The sequence below is a fragment of the Lottia gigantea genome, assembly GCF_000327385.1.
Source record: "Lottia gigantea unplaced genomic scaffold LOTGIsca_21, whole genome shotgun sequence".
NCBI lineage: Eukaryota > Metazoa > Mollusca > Gastropoda > Lottiidae > Lottia > Lottia gigantea.
In genome coordinates this window covers 268552-285685 of record NW_008708458.1, presented here as the reverse complement: position 1 = coordinate 285685, position 17134 = coordinate 268552, and the positions used below count along the sequence as shown (strand labels likewise).

General features: G+C 32.0%; 3 protein-coding genes across 3 annotated transcripts; all 3 read right to left on the bottom strand.

Annotated features, from left to right (window-relative positions):
• Positions 1-979: 979 nt before the first annotated feature.
• LOTGIDRAFT_231656 (hypothetical protein) lies at positions 980-2567 on the bottom strand (the record flags this gene model as incomplete). The annotated part of the gene is made up of 2 exons (XM_009054074.1): positions 2471-2567; positions 980-1730 (listed from the first exon to the last, which is right to left on the bottom strand). A coding segment is annotated over exon 2 (669 nt), but the record flags the coding sequence as incomplete, so codon positions are not given.
• A 609-nt stretch (positions 2568-3176) lies between these two features.
• On the bottom strand, positions 3177-7863 carry LOTGIDRAFT_231655 (hypothetical protein; the record flags this gene model as incomplete). Its single annotated transcript, XM_009054073.1, has 8 exons — positions 3177-4102; positions 4500-4664; positions 5236-5362; positions 5830-5901; positions 6233-6260; positions 6456-6647; positions 6997-7183; positions 7765-7863. The coding sequence occupies 8 exons, from the start codon at positions 7861-7863 to the stop codon at positions 3875-3877; spliced, it is 1098 nt and encodes a 365-aa protein (XP_009052321.1). The 3' UTR covers positions 3177-3874.
• A 366-nt stretch (positions 7864-8229) lies between these two features.
• LOTGIDRAFT_231653 (hypothetical protein) lies at positions 8230-17090 on the bottom strand. Its single transcript, XM_009054072.1, has 7 exons — positions 16976-17090; positions 15778-16255; positions 14965-15033; positions 14513-14561; positions 14109-14229; positions 10003-10191; positions 8230-9783 (listed from the first exon to the last, which is right to left on the bottom strand). Exons 2-7 carry the CDS (start codon positions 16193-16195, stop codon positions 9553-9555), a joined length of 1077 nt encoding a protein of 358 aa, XP_009052320.1. The 5' UTR covers positions 16196-16255; positions 16976-17090; the 3' UTR covers positions 8230-9552.
• Positions 17091-17134: the final 44 nt, after the last annotated feature.

Genomic DNA, 17134 nt, shown 5'->3' with positions numbered 1-17134 from the left:
TGGCTTATAATACATTAAAAAAATCTTTGGACAACTTACTCAAAACTATTCAAACTTAGGGACTATAACAATGGAGACATACTCTATCCCACCATAAACATTTTAATAAGCCAAATCTCTACATTATTAGACCTCTTGCAACTATTGATAGATGAATATAAATACTTTTGTTAATATTTTGCATTCGTAATAGAGAACTTAACCAACCTGATGGATTATCCAGTGTGATTCTGTAAAATGTTCAGGAACGCACAATAAAAACCAGCGCACATTGGTTAGATCTTAGTACTATTTCATGCATATTATAAGTAAGATTTATCAAATAGACATCTATCAAAACTTGCAAGATGAATAATATTGGTCATCCAAATGTTTCTTTAAAAAGTATATAAAGTTTGCAGAGAAAAAAGATATCTATTTTTATCTAAAACAGTTTGGAAACCATAACTTAAGTGTCATTCAGATCAGGTTCTAGAGATCACTCTTTTCAAACAAATTTGACAGACAGTTTACATTTTTCAGTAGACATGTTCTAAAATCTTCCTCACCATTATTCTCAGGTTCATAATTAGTATCAGTATCATTTAATGACTGGTTATCTAGAGCTGATTCACTAGCACCCTCATCAAGAGTTGTGTCCCCTTCCATATTTATATTACCAGTGTAATAGGCCTCGATATTGCTTTTACAATCATCTGTTGATATTACACATAAGGTAGCTTCTGTAAATAAAAAATATTGCAGTAAAAAATTGACCTCTTTACTGTTCAAAATAACAACTTTTATTGGCACAGAAATTAGGAGCTGGCAGATATAATAACATATGCCCCAAGGCCCAAGTTGCTAATTAATTTAAAAGATATCTAAGGAAAAACATACTGATGAAAGCAAAGAATGTTTTGGTCTTAATTCAATCATTTCTTCCAATTAACAGATACTATTAACATTATGTTGCACAATAACTTATAATGTATATTACCTGGATTGTCTGGGTCAAAATAAAACTCAGGAACATTGGATGTAACATTGGATGTGCTAGCTTCAGCTTCGGTTTTAATGACTTGAAGATGATTTATATTCGTGCCCGAATTCTGGTTTTCAATTTTGGACCCCTCCATATTTTCAATGGTTAATACTTGCTCCTCAGTTAATACTTGTTGGTCAATTGATGCTGATCCTGTCTCACCTTCTGTCAAAAAATGTCTGGATTGTGATTCAGGGTGATGCTCTGTGAATGTAACACCTAAAGAACTATCCACTGAAATGTCATCTAACACTTCATCAATAACAGCGTCACCTTTCATATCAAATGATTCACAGAACTTCATTGACTTAGCAGGACTTCCAAATGTTTTACTAGGTGATGCTTTCTTTTTCCTAGATCTAGGTGTTCTAATCGGTCTGTCTTTTGGTTCAGCATGAAAGCTTTCACTAATAGAATTAACAAAAGTGTCTTGTTTTGAACATTTTTCATTCACTATATAATTCAATTTTTTGTCACTGTCTATACTTAAATGTAAATGTCCAATTACTTCAATATTTTGACTGAATGGAATTATTCCATTGCAAACTGTTTGAATATTTTTCACAATGGTATTAATAAATACATTAGTCCAATCAACATCAGTTTGTCTCACATTTCTTTCCATTTTGAACCTTTTCTGATTATCTCATTCAGATTATTGATGCAAACTCTTTCAATCTTTCAATAACATTGATTCATTCTGAAACTGAAACAGCTAAAATTTTAAATTTGTGCTTCTCCAGTGAGATTTTACCAGCCTTTTATCAGCAACAGGCAAAAAAACATTTTTTAAGGTGTTTTTAACACTAAAACTCCTGCAAGCTAGTTTGCAAATTGGTGTGGACACTGGTAGGCTATGGAAAAACAATGTAAAAATCTACTAGAATTTTAATGTTTAATACAACACATAAAACTTGTATACAATGGCCTTATTGCAAAAGTGTATGGAAATAAAATGGGTAACCGTAAGTCCATGACAGGAATAAAATTGTGTATGCATGCACTGGGACATCTTCATGATGTCGCGCAATTACGAACTTCGTCTTATACCTTGATTGCAAAAACCACCTTACTTGTATCATGGTCTATGGAATTTTTTTGGCCTAAATACAGCGGTTTGATTGGATAGTAATAGTAAGCAAATACAGTCAATCAGAGCTCTCGAAAAAAAGTCGATAAACAGTAAACCATGTTTACTATCTTTCTGTCAAGGGCTCTGATTGTATTTGCTGGCGTACCATCCAATCTAAATGGCTGCATTCCGTGATAAAATAATTGTGGCTATTGCAGTCCAAGATATAAGGTGAAGTTTGTAATAGCTTGACATTGTGAAGGTGGCATTTGGACACGGTCCTGTTTGTGTCAGAGCAATGGTTATATTTTTTTTCACAACCCAAAAAGTTACTTCGATGTAACAATCGATCAACCATTAAGATTCAAACATACCAATTGATTGCAAAAAATCATACAGTCTAAATAATCAAGGCCCCGATAAAAATGGCACAAAAATCTTTATATAATTTCAGATTTGGAACAAAGTAAGAAATGAAAAGAAAATAGGCTACCGGAAGTAAGGTTAACTCTGCGGATCATTTATTGCATTGAAAATAACAATATTGTGGAATTTGGTTATGTTATCAGATGAAATAACTTTTCTACAAATAATAGAAATAAACAATTAACTAATCACATGTAAATGTTTTTAGTGCAACAGAAATGATTCTTAATTCATATGAAAGACAATGATTACTCCTGATTAAAAAAACAAGGAAAAGATAACTATTCATAGTAAACATATCAAACCACAGCTAATTTTTTCAACAACTGAGGCTGAATTTTCTTCTGAAACAATTAAATTTCTATTAGAAGGTTCTGTTATTTTTCTGGCTAAATTTTAATAAGGTAAAAGAAACAGAACGTGCCGCTATTAAAGTAGGTCTGAAAGGTGGTTTTGGTTTGTGTTCACATGATTATTCATGGATAGCACTAAATGGAAACTAATTTTCAAAATAAATCCTTAGGTTGGTTATTTGTTTAGTGAGTTAACTTTCTCTTCTATAGCCCTTTTTTCTAAAGTAGCTGGCCTGATAAAGATTTTTTTATTCTGACAAACATGTCAAGAGCATAAAAAGAGCTCTTTAAAAACAAAATGATCTTTACAAGAATTTTTTCAATAAATAACAATGATAAATTCAATAATAACAGTGATTTCAAAAAAATGGTTGGTATCTTCGCTCTCATCCATGCAGCCTTTTTAGTAGAGTAGTCTACAGTATACTAAATAATTGATCTATACAATCAAAAAGTCATACTTGGTAAAAGCCATGTTTATTCTCCTATCCATGATACACAAATCAAAATTATCTCCTTTTCTTAGGCTCAAGATGTTAACATGTTTTTGGCTTAATATTCACTCTAAATGTCACCGATATAAGTCTCCATAACAATACATTGAACACTAAAATCAAAGCACTATCACTGCCCCTGAAGCACCATTAACCTACATGATTTATAGGACAGAATTTACCACGAATTCCTAAAGTATTTCTTTGTTGAGAATTTCAAATTATAATTGACGTAAATTTATTTCAGGTACTGAGGGAAATCAGTATCAATAGGGCTGTTATTTTATCTGTATTTGCCAGTTATTTCCAATTAGGAGCTCTAAAATGACTGACTTAAATTATGATCTTTGACATTTTCTATGCAAATGTGTTAGATTTTCTGCATTTTTCATGTATTTTGAATGGAATTCAGAATCAAACTTTAAAACAATGTCCATTATTCTCCATCTCCATAACATTTTATTATTTGAAAGGCCGATAACAAAAAGCTTCCATTTAAATCTTATCATTGAGATTCAATTTCAAGATTCTCAACCTTCACACAGTCCGTTCGGGCTTTCTTTTTTGGTATCCCTCCTTCACGTTTACACTGTCTATATCTGTTGATCATTCGTTTTAAATTGGAAGTTCTTGGTAGAAATGTTTCATCTTCTGATTTTCCTTTCACTGTCATTGCTCTCTGTACGACTAGTGATGTTGGTGTAACTGGATCATTACTGGCTTGAGCTCTCGCCTAAAAAATGACAATAGTTCAAAAAGATTATTAACAATATGATTCAGACTTAATATTTTCTCAAAGGTGTACAGATTTAATACAATAATACTTTGTTTGTTGATACATGTAGTGTCTTTGATGAATTTTTATGCATTTTGGACTTTGATGTGCTGCCTTATATTAAATATTGGCATATAGCCTTGCAATTCATACATTGATCTCTATTATATAAGAAAACAGTCTAATTATATCAGACAACAGTCTAAATTGTCTCTGTATATTATGGTTGCATTGATGTGAATCTAGTTTTGAATAGTTTGCATTGATGTACAGCCAAACATCATTTTGTGTATTCTGAAAAGTGTCGTAGATGGTTGAAATGAAGCATTATCAGAGAGTAAAGCAATGTTCTAACCTCTGCTACTATAATGGTTGAAGTTAATAAACCAGGTTTTGGTGGATGACAATGTAGATGTTTATTTCTCTTAAATTTGTCGTTGCACTGAAGCACACCTGCTGCACAAGATATCTGTTTATTTCGTAAAGAACATGTCCAGTGAACAGTCTTGTCTGTGTTTCTCTAAAAATAAATAAATAAATAAATAGTTAAAAACTATGTAAGACCTTAGACTTGAAAGATGTTTAAAAGTGAGGAATACATATCATAAATAAGACAATATTATGGAATAAGCAAAATAATCGCTAATAAAATCATAAAACACATAACTTTTAAACACAATTTACAAGTGTCATCATCAGATGTATGTGTATAAGACCTCTAAGGGGTTTTATTTTATTGGCTTGATAGTATGTGATATTGAGATCAAATGGTAGTATTCCTGGAAATACAGAATCCACAGATTGAGACAGTTCTCTGCATAAACCTTTGATAACATTCAAAAGCCAAACAACCCTTTAAACCCCTTTTAGCCTAAACCCAATACAGTCATTAAAGACTAGATGCAACTGTAAATCTCTATCTAGAAATCCAAACGTTACATTTTATACAAAAATCATAAAAGTACAAGCTCTCTCTCAAAACTGACTGACATGATGTCTTAAAGAATATACCAAATAAAATGGGAGTAACACTTAATATTTGAATCGGAACAAAAAATTACACTTTTCTAAGATAATGTAAATAGACTTACTCGAATATTATAACCAAATCCAATATTGTCTATTAGCATTGGTCTACCTTTCTTGGTGGCCATGTCAACAATGGTATATTCTATTCCATCATCCTCTTCATCTTGATCAAAGTAACTATAATTAGGCCTACATAGAAAACATTGATATCAGGCAATAACTGTTAAAGGGAATCAAAGGAGGTTTTCCAATTTTGTGTCTTGGGAACTCTTATAGATACTACGGTCCTTGCATTTTTGCCTTTTTCCATCCAACATGGTTGTTGTGATTGGCAGAATACAAAATCACCACTCAAAGGGCTTGAACAGAATTGCCAATCTCATATCATATTCCAGTCAATTTTTTCTTGAAATACAGAAGTCAATCGGAAAACGGAATGGTGTAAAAAGAAGCTATGAGTATCCCTAGAAGACTAAAAAAATCTTTGATTTCCTTTAGATTTCCTATGGGCACCAATGACAGCCAAGACAGCCCAAATGTCCATGGATCTATTTCCTTTGTCAGTTAAGGTTGGTCAAATGACGAATCACGATTGGGATGATACAAAGCCATCAGTCACTGATGCAGATGGCAGACAATTGTGAGAATGTACATACTTTAACAAATCCTTCTTATATGGCTCATCAAAGTCTCTTTCTCCAATTTTAGCTACTGATTTACCTCTTTTCCTGTGAATAATAATACAATGGTGGAATGAATCAAAAAGAATTCCAGTCAATCCAATAAGATGGAATATAACTTCATTCTATTTTTCCAAAGAGCATTGTACAAGTTACACCTTGAAAAGCTGAATTGATTTTCTGTATCTTTTATAATATAAAGCTATTGTAATACTATTTATAGATTTAGAAGTGGCTTGAAAAATGTATGTATGTAAAATTATGCATTCAGAGTCTGATCATTAATCACTTTAAAGGCCATAGTTCACCATTTTTGGAAATTGATTTGGGTCTTGAATATAGTCTCCAAAAGTACTAGAATTGAAATGTCTATACTTACTTGTTAACACTTGGTAATTCTGAAACATCTTAAAAAGAAATAAAAGATTTATATAGAGGGAAATGCTAATTAAAAAAACATAATATTTTATAATTACAGTAATGATAAAAATCAGTTAAAATGTCAAAAATACACCATTATTTGGCTGTAGTAGATGTGTATTCATGAAAAATGCAATTGACACAAATCTTGAACTTTAGGCCAATACATTGAAAGATCTTACCATTTACTCTATATGTTATATTGATTTCCCCAAAACCACAATCAGTAATTTGATCATCATCAACATCTTCATCATCAATAGCATCCTCTTCTTCATCATCATCATCATCATCATTTCCTGGAATTTCTTTCGCCTCATCTATCATGTCAACATGTCCTGGGTCAGCATGCATTCTCTCCATATCATCCTCATCTGAAATAAAAATGAAATGAAATGGTTTATTGTCCTATCCGAAATGACTATACGCTTTTTCGATGTTAGCCCTCTTACCTGCATCTCTGACAGGGGAAACCGGTTGAAAATTTTGAAGGTATTATCTGGGGATTGAACCCTGGACCTTCAGGTTAGCGAGCAAGTATCTAACTCACTGAGTCACCGCAGCTTCCCTCATCTAAAATAGGCAACAACATAAATGAAGGAAACCAATGATTTTGTTGATGAATCAGTCTACCAGCTGGTCCAAGGTCGAACCTCTTGGCATTAATCTTTTTCAAATTATGTCTACTCATTGGCAGCTATTATATTATATGAATATGTATACCTTGTAAAGATTTCTGGAGATCCTCATCAACTATTTGGTTACCATCATCATCTACCATACTTTCAATCAATATATTACCTTTTTCATATTTCTCTCTTTCTGTTTGTTTGACTGATATATCTGTTTCAGCTGTCCCTGTGAGATGCTCTAGTTTTACAATCTCTACAAAGTTTGATGAAAAAGAACTCTACAAATTTGACAAGTTAAAAGGATGCTTTGAGCACTTTAATTTGTCTTTTGCCAAGTAGCATGAAATTATTATGGCTTTTCACTGAAATCAAACTTAATATATCTTCTATATTAATTAACTGAATAAATGTGAAAAAGAGCACCTGTTAGAATGTCTTGCATATACATACAGTTCTCTACTAAAAATGGCCTCCTACCTACGAATGGTTGATTTTGTTGAGCTACTGCCATAGATGATTCAGCATTTTCATCAATCTTTCCAGCATCAGACTTTGGCACTTTTTTCACTTGTACAATAATTGAAGAAGGAGTCCCTGACAAAGGCTTATTGTAGTTCGGCTTGCCAATTTTTTTAACGTCATCAATAAAAAGTCTTTTATTGGTGTTCTTCTTCGCAAATACAGATTCCTTGACAGGGACAAGATTCTCTTGCAAGCTTTCACTGGTATTTGTGTCTGCTGGCACCAAGGATGGAGCTTGGAAACTGAGACTTGTAAAAACTGATGATGTGTTCACTTTATTACATTTTTCATTTAAAAATAAGTTCAGATTCACTCCTCCATCTAAATGTATACATACATGCCCTGTTATTTCTAATGATTGTTTAAACTGTAAATGGTCATGACATAACATCTGTAAATTCTTTACTAATAAATGAATAAAATTGTCTTCCTCCATGTTATAACTAAGTAGATTTCAAATATACGTATGTGAAGTAAGGGTTAATGACTTTGTTAACAAAGAATACTGTAATCAAACCTGAAAAAGGTAAGTAAGATGAAAACCAATTTTAAAACCAAAAGAAATTTATAAATAGCATTTATTTCATCAGGTGATAGAGCTCAATTTAAGCCTGAAGACTTATCAAAATGAAATCCAATTATCCTGCACGTAAACAAAATGCACTATTGAAAGTTAGTGATTATGTAGAGAGCATAATTGTATAATATATTGCCCATATCTCATTTTTCTGACATTTCTATTTATAAGCGAATTTCACTTTTTATACCACTCAATCTCTACCGAGAAAGGAGAACACTGTTTCAAGTTGGTAAATTTATTTTATTTGGCAATAATTTTCCACATCATTTATTTCTTAGTTGATAAAATCTACATTGACTTGCAGGAATCAGCAATCAGTGGACAATTCTTAACAAAAATTTCTTTTTTGCTTAAAACATTTATTTAAACTATTTCACACTAGTTCTATCCATAAAAACAAAAACTCTTTTTTTGGCAATTTGACAGTGAGTGAGATCCAACTTTACTTTGAACAAAATGGCGAAACGACGCAAGGTTGGAGTACGACGAAATATATGACGAAACATCCCACTCCACTCGTTCGCTATCCTTTGACTTTCTGTCATTTTATGATCTCCATTCTACATATTCAAATAAACAATACATGAAAGTGATGATATTCAATCAATTAAAACTATTTCAAACATATAATTTCGATGCAGAAGCAGGAAACTAACCTTGTCTTTTCCGGTACATTGAGACAATTCGTAACCACTTTGAATATAAAAGAAATATCACGTGAGAGGTTACGTACCTTGTTAAAGTTTTCCCCGAGAAACTGGTGCTCAAATAATAATTTCATGAGTGAACAAATTGAAATAGGTAAAAGTACATAAAAAAAAAATTGGAATAAATAAGTGATAGAGACCCTTTTTTTCCTTTTTTGCAAAATGATTTTTGTAAATGAAATATATCCCATGATTTTAATCCAAACTTTTTAAGTTAAATGTAAGAAACTATACTACTAGCCCAAATGAAAATTATTTTAAAAAAATTTCCCTTGCCTTATCCATTTTTTGTAGATAAATTAAATGAAGACAAATCCCTTACATATCCAATTTATAATCCATAAACAAGGTTTGGAAGTAATGAATACCTCATACAACCACCCATACAGTATTAGCCTCAGCTTCCAGCAAATAAAGGTCATGTTTGTAAAGAATGGGTACTAAAAAAATTTTTTTTAACAGAAATGAGTTTGTATATGTTTATTTAAAAAGAACATAGTTTTTGTAATTACGCTAGTCTGTGCAGTTAGTGGTGACGCAGTTTATGGGTATGGGCAGACTAACTAAATTGGAAGACAATTGTCAAGGTTAAATTATATTTTCTGGGCACACATGGATTTGAAAGGCTCAAATTTCGACAGTGAGCTGTGATTACTATTACTGTTTAGCTAGTGAATGGTAAACCTGTCCCTTTAATGAAACTGTAGACAAGAAGATTAAAATAAGCATTAAGTAGGCTAGCTTAGATCAAATAATTACATCATAATATCACTCTGAAAATAAAAATTCCTAAATACACTGATACAATTTTTATTGTGAAGTGACATGAAATAATTTATCATGCAGTATCGGGCAAGATAATAGTCAAATATTCATGGTCTTCCTCCTTTTCACCTTTTAAATCACCTTCAGTCAGCCGCTTACGTTCTCGACACCTATAACGTGATAATAACCGACGAAGATTTGACTCTTTTGGTAAATTTGCTTCATTTCCTCCACCCACAGATAGTGCTCTAGCCACAATTTTAGAAGCTGGAGTTTGAAAATCTGTCATGGCTTGATTTCTGATCTGAAATGATAAAATAAATCCACCCTTTTATAATACAAAAATATATCATAAAAAAAAAGTGAAATATAAAAAATGAACTGTCATAATTATAAGCCACATCTGCATAGCTGACAGGTATAAAAAAAAAAAATTTTTAATCTGCGCTATCAGTTAGCTGGAAGCAGGTGTTAACTTGTCATCTATACAGTAATAGAAACAAAGTAAAATGTAATAAATTACCTCAGCATAGATAAGAGCTGATGTAAGTAGTCCTTTCTGAGGTGCATGTAAATGTGCCCTATTACCAGTAGTAAAGGATTCCCCATTCTGATGAACTGAAGCTGGACACAGTAGCTTTTTATTTCTTTTTGTGCATCTCCAAATCCCAGAATCAGGCACTTGTGAATCATCTGAACCAGAATGTTTTATCTTGATAGAAAAAAATGGACATTGAATAAATTAATCTAATGGATTTAGTAGGTTTGGAAATAATGCTTGAACACTTTATACTATGTTATCTTAATTCTACACCAGGTCTCAAGTTCAGAAGAAATCTTCAGATCCAAATTTGAGGTGTACAAATTTTTATCTGGATATTGAGATCTTCCATAAAATTTGTTGTAGGTGGAGAAAACGAGCCCTTTTGCATCTTTCACAGAGTGTAAATTCCTAGTAAAACAGTTCCATAGAAATAGCCTAAAAGGAAGCAAATGTTGTAAAAAAATGCCATATGTCTATAATAATCATAATCAAACTGAGTTAAAATAGTCCTATGTTCCAAGACTATATCTGGAGGTCCCCTTTAACTTTTACAACAGAACTACGTGGAGTGGCTCGAACTGTTACTTTCAAAGGTTGGAATTTTCCCCCACTATAAATTCCAAACATGAGTGCAAAATTTACAAAATTTACAAAAAAGAATATCTGATGAATAAAATGTATCTTTATTTAGAAATGAACAACATAAACATTGATGATATCTGTAAGAAAGAACATAAGATATTGTTGCTATAGCAGATAGCATAGTGGTCATTTTTACAATTTCAATGACAACAAAAGCACAGAAACGGGCTTTATAAACATACTCAATTGTCAAAAATTATGTACTAAAGGGATTGTAAAGAGGTTTTTAAAATTTTATATCTGTTAATGATAGAGATTTTTAAACTTGTTGACTGCAGATAATTTGTAATTTGAGTAAAAATGTTGCTCAATAATCTGTCGTCAAAGTTATATTCAGAAAATATCCCCAAAAATCACAAACTCTCTAATGAATGCCCACAAAAAAATATATAATCATTAAATTAATGATTTAAAAATTAAAAATAGTTTAACAGAATCTTTAAAATTAATAATCTTAATATCAGATTTCCATGCTAATGTAACCATGACACCATGAACACAATATTGGTAATGTAGTGACTTTCAAATATTAAGCTACATTTATTCATTGGCTTTACACCATGGGGTGAAAGGGCCAGATATGAGACAGACAAATTGACCAGGCTGCACTTTATAACAATAATAATAATCTGATCCGATTTTCACTCTCCAACTTGCCACGCTTTTATTGAGATGTTGCCATTCCTAAATCAAGAAGACGTACTTTCTCAAATTGTAGCTTTCAATGGTTGTACCTGAATAATGTAGCTAGATAGAATTTATCAGGGTTGCCAGGTCCCTGTCTATGACCTTAAGTAAATTCACAGCCAACTATGGGTTTTGCAAAATGAGGAGAATTCCACAACTTGTGCCGTGCCAACACTGACATGTACAGCTATCGATTCTCATAATACAGATCATGGTCAAACAAACATCAAAGTCATTACCTTACATCAATAAGGTCACATCGATTTGCAAAACTTTTGTGATGATATGCATGTTGAGGAACATTTCTAGTGCCAATAAATGCAAAAGCATTTAGGATTCCATCTCGAGGACCGCAAAAACATTACTGGCACGCAGGCCATAGGTTGCCCACCCCTACTCTGTACACAATGTCAACCAGAAACAATTAAATTTTAGGTCATGGTTTTATCTATATTTCTTTTTCTTTCATGATCATAACTTATTACAACAAATACAAGCTTCATTTATTATCATCTATAATCTTCATAGCACGCTGAGAATTTCTAAAACGCTGTAGCATCCTTCTTAGGTTGATCTCTTTTGGTAGAACACTTTCATCATCATCTGCACCTTTGATTGACATGGCTCTAGCTACTATCTGTGATACGGGTGTCTCAAAATCCAATAAGGCTTGATTACGAATCTGAAATTATAAGTTACCTTCATATAATAATCATGCACAAAAAACAAAAAAACATGCATGTTATGAATTGCTGTATACTAACAGAATGTTTTAAGGATAATGTCTTAAGTACGCTAATAAGCAATTCATGTAAATTTGTACAATATCATGACCATTTGTACATGTGACAATTCATAAACCTTTGTTAAAAATTTGTAAACTAAATAATAAAACAAAACAATTTTTCTCGAAATTAAACTTTAATAAACTTTGACCCACAATATATATTTTGATACCAATAATTTTCACAGGTATTAAACAGGGAGAGAGAGCCAGTATCAAAGTAACGAATCATTTCTCCCTTAGTACAGATTTATCAATGGCTGTTAAAATTGTTGATTTTTTCATTAATGTCAGTAAAGGGAGTAATCTTTTTTCTATAAATTTCCTTTTGTCAATGAAAGATTATCTTAATTCTTCTCATACAGATAATTAAAATACAGAAAATAAACTGGTGTTAAGGTGTATTGAGAAGAGTCTCAATGAAAGCACTGGCCTACGTCTCAGAGTGCATCCCTTGAGTTCTTCTCATGCAAAAACCAATGCAGGAAATAAACCTACCTCAGCATAAATAAGAGCAGATGTTAGCATTCCACGTTGAGGCGGATGTTCATGAGGGCGAGTTCCTGTTGTAAAACGATCTCCTTTTTGATAAACAGCAGCTGAACATTTCATATTTTTGTTTCTTTTTGTACACCGCCACAATACTTTTGCTCTGTCCAATAATTCTGCAGGTTTCTGTTTTGGGAAATAAAAAAGTGTTTTCACTTCAAATTTGTTGAATAGTTTGAAAATGAAAACGAAGCGCAATATCAATCGGTGATTGTGGAGACATTTCAGTAGTATAAATAATCAGTAATAACTTTGTGAAGGAAATTGTGTACCGGTAGATCTTATCACGGGCCTTATTATCAAAAACTTAACTAAGATATAATCAAGATTTTAAGAAATCTGATTGTGATTGGATAAAAAAACAAAAGTTAAAACAGAATTTAGTGCTAGGCCAATCAGATGACTGGAACTCTAAAATCATCATAAGTTAAGTTTTCGAGAATAAGGCCTCTGATACATAAAAGCAGAGCAAGTTTTATCAACAGCATTTCAATAAAGTTTGATGTATGTTGTCAAATTAAAGGTATTTAAAGATGAGCTAACAATAATTTGAAGAGCATTTAGAATCTTGATAGGTTTCAGTAATAATATAGACCCAATTACATTCTAAGAAAGTAAACTAGAAAGGAGAATAGTAATCTACAAGCTTTAGAACTTAACTTCAACTTTTGTTTTTAGAGTTTTACAGACTGACTGACTGAGTGTTGTGTTGTAGATATTGTAGGACAAACTAACAAAACAAATTAAAGTCTAAAAGTTTACAACTAAAATAATCATAATAAATTTGTTCATTTAGATAATTTATGTCAAAACCTTACTGGTTTTCTTACATATCAATAAATGAAAAATGATTTTATTTTTGTATAGGGGTTCTGTAATAGAAATGCAGGAGTATGTTTGGATGCATCTTCACAATGTCAAGCTATTACGAATGTAATCTTATACCTTGATTGCAATAACCATTATTCCTGCATCACAGAATGCAGCAATTTGATTGGATTGTATGCCAGATAGTACAGCCAATCAGAGCCCTCAGGAGGAAAAGGCTTTTAACAGCATGACTTTGTGTTCAGACTTTCTGTCAAGACCTCTGATTGGCTGTAATCGTTTGCGTACAATCCAATCAAATCACTTCATTAACAAAATCTTCCATGAAACAAGAATGGTGACTACTGCAGTCAAGGTATAAGAACGAAGTAATAGTTGCGCAAAGATAGCTGGGTAATTCAAATCATAAACACAACAAGCCGAAACGGTTTTAGGTTTATTGAAGTTATTGAAACTATACAAGCAGGATTTATATTATATATTATTTATGCATTATATATCGAAAGTCAAAGAAACTGCTTGTGGTTTTGTTTTGAATCATCCCAGGATTTGCACATATATTTCTGCTCAACTATCATAATTCTATTTCACTTACTCTTAAATTATAACTGTAACCAATATTGTCCACTAGTAATGGTTTGCCCATCTGAGTACCATATTCTATAATAGTGTATTCAACTCCATCATCAGCTACTGTCTCTTCTGAGAAAGACACACTACAATTTGTAAAAGATATAATCTTAATCTTACAAAAACAAAATATTTTCAATTTTAAAACAGTGCTCAATACATCAATTGTAGAGCAGTATAGAAATAGATTGCTAAAACAGAAACCGAAACATGTTGTGTTAGATGATGATGAGAAATTGTTACTGATACTCTGTGCAATCTTCAAACAAATGTTTTAACAATCATTGTACTCATCATTGTAAAGGGATTCAATCAAAGTGATGAGTACCGTACATGCTTGATGGATCAAGATAGTTGAAAGTTACTTACTCTGACATAAATGATTCAGTATCATCTTCACCTTCGTCCTCCTCATTTTCTACAATTTTAAATAACAACATCAAAATATTTTCCCAAAAATCAAATATTCAAAACCTGGTTTGTTTTATTTCAATCTGATTTAAAAGGAACAAAGATATTTGTGCTCATCTAGAATTCAATATGACATAAAATGAAATAGAGTTTTACATCCCGCCCCTAGGTTAATAAAGACAGGCAATGCCATGCAGTGTTCAAAGAGGGAAATATTGCCACAAACGCAACATTATCTTATTTTGTGTCGAGAGATCTTTAAAATGCTCATTCTTTAACATATAGGGCCTTATTTATTTATTTCCCATTTAAGAAACTTTTTCCATGATAGACCCTCCGAACTGGACCATTGATAGGAATATAGGTATTAATAATTCAAACTGGTGATATAAAAAGTGCAATTGTCCAACCTGAAGCAGGTTCATTTACAGCAGCTACCATATCATCTGTTTCTAGATCATCTGACTGCTCTGCATCTCCTATAAATATACAAATATTATAGACTTTCCTTTCAAAGAATAAAATGCACTATTTCACTAGTGGTTTCTTAATAGTATGCTCACAGCTGATTATTTTACTGAATCTAGTTTTGTCATTATATAAGCTTATATGGAAGAGATTCACCAAAACTGATTCATTTTAACAAAACAGAATTTTCACTTAAGCTTTGCAAAACTCCTTAGAAAAAAATTATTGGCAAAAAACAACTTTCTCCTTGAGCAGCGGGGCATCAAAATGTAGCAATGGTGCAAATCTTTACATAGAAATGTACCCTGATGTACCGTACATGGAATCAATGAACTGTAAGAATAAATAACAATGATCGCCTGCTTGAGAATGACTACAGAAATATTTAACCCCAGAACATCATTTAAGCTTACACAATGTTAACAGTTGATATTATCATCCAGCAACAAAATTCCCTTAAGTTAAGTTATCTTAAAGGAATTGTAAACAGGTTCTCTCAATTTTTATATGTGTATCAGTATACTAATAGCATCAATTTGCATCATTCCAATTTTCAGTCAGATATCTGTGGTTCCTGAAATTCCACTAAAACTAAGTGTTTGATGACGTCACTTATCACAAATATGCTTTAGCGCATTAGGAACTTCACGATTAGTGATGTCATCAAACAGTTTTCTTAAGTCAAATTACACTTAAAAATTTTAGAAAACCACTTTTCAATCCCTTCAAATTCTAATTCTTAAAATCAAGCTTACCATGTGTATCTGTTGATGTTGAAGGAGATTCATTTGGGCTCTTTCGAACACTACTTAGCCTTGAACGTTTCATAGGTGATTTCCTTAATGGGGTTGAATGTGGTCTTTTAAAGGCTGGGGTTGGTAAGGGTGTCTGTAGTTCATCATCCTTGACTGGTGACAGTGTACAGGCTGGTGATAATACTGATGTTCGGTCTGGACTGACATGAAAACTTGAACTGATGGCTTTAAATTCTGAGTCTTTCTCTTTTTCACATTTTTCACTCACAATATAATTCACTCTTGAATTAAAATCCACATTTATATTCAAATGTCCCATAACTTCTACTTGATGGTCAAATGGTATGTAATGACGTAACAATAACTGAATGTGTTTTGAAATATTTTCAATAAAGTTTTTAGCAATTGTGGTATCCATTGTAAGTTATCGGTTCTGTTATATGAAGTTGAAGATGATAATTATAAGCTTTCTCATCAACTGTAAAAAAAATAATTAATACGGTACCACAAAGTTAAAACTTTGGCATATTTTAAAAGTTCATTATATACCATACTACTATATTGAATTTACTGAGATAAAATCTGAACTACATTTAGAAGCTGAGAGCAGAGAAACACACAAGGAAATATAACTATTATAGAGTAGGCTATAATAACACACTTCTTTAATATTAACAATATCTAGTTAGACCTTTTCTAGTACAAGAAGTAGGAGATAATATCGATATAAATATGTTTCTGTGAATCAAAAATGTACGTATTTATCTACAACTTGTACTTTCTTGAAGCTAGAAGTTAATTTAGGTATAGGGTATACCCTTGATATAGCCTCTTCTCAGTTTCAAGTAAAATCTGTTTTCAAAGTTCCAGTAACACTAACATGCAAAACCAAATAAATGGTACAAGGCTATTCACGAAGTATTCACCAATTTTATGTCAATATAACAGAAGAACACTTATTTAGAAAGTTATCATAATAATCAAATGCCGATTTACAAGCCAAAGGTTAGCACAATTGTAAAATTAAAATTTGGAAAGATGAGACTGTATTGCTGTATCAGCCGTGATACAAAATGGCGATACGACTCGAGTTCAAGGGCGTGTCGACACTAATATAGGTCAACTTTGAGAGGCGGATTTGCCATAGTCCGACAAGCCCAATGTCCGTTTTGGTCAAGTCTTCTGTATCTAAATTCACCTTTATATCTTGACTAAAACATTAGAGAGTTAGTTCTTGGCATAAACCGCTATTAAATCTGTCAAACACTGTGAATTAGCACTCAAATTGGTTCCATTTTCTTAGCTGTGTTCAGAAAAATGCTACACTGTAAGACATATAGCATAGGGAGCAGTCATT

What these genes read in the sequence shown, in the direction of transcription:
- LOTGIDRAFT_231653 (XM_009054072.1), bottom strand. Translation starts at nt 16,195, where the DNA reads ATGGATACCACAATTGCTAAAAACTTTATTGAAAATATTTCAAAACAC. An exon ending in TGTAAATGAACCTGCTTCAG is followed by an intron (nt 14,562 to 14,964) that starts GTTGGACAATTG and finishes TTAAAATTGTAG; the next exon opens with AAAATGAGGAGGACGAAGGT. An exon ending in CAGCTCTTATCTATGCTGAG is followed by an intron (nt 9,784 to 10,002) that starts GTAATTTATTAC and finishes TTATCATTTCAG; the next exon opens with ATCAGAAATCAAGCCATGAC.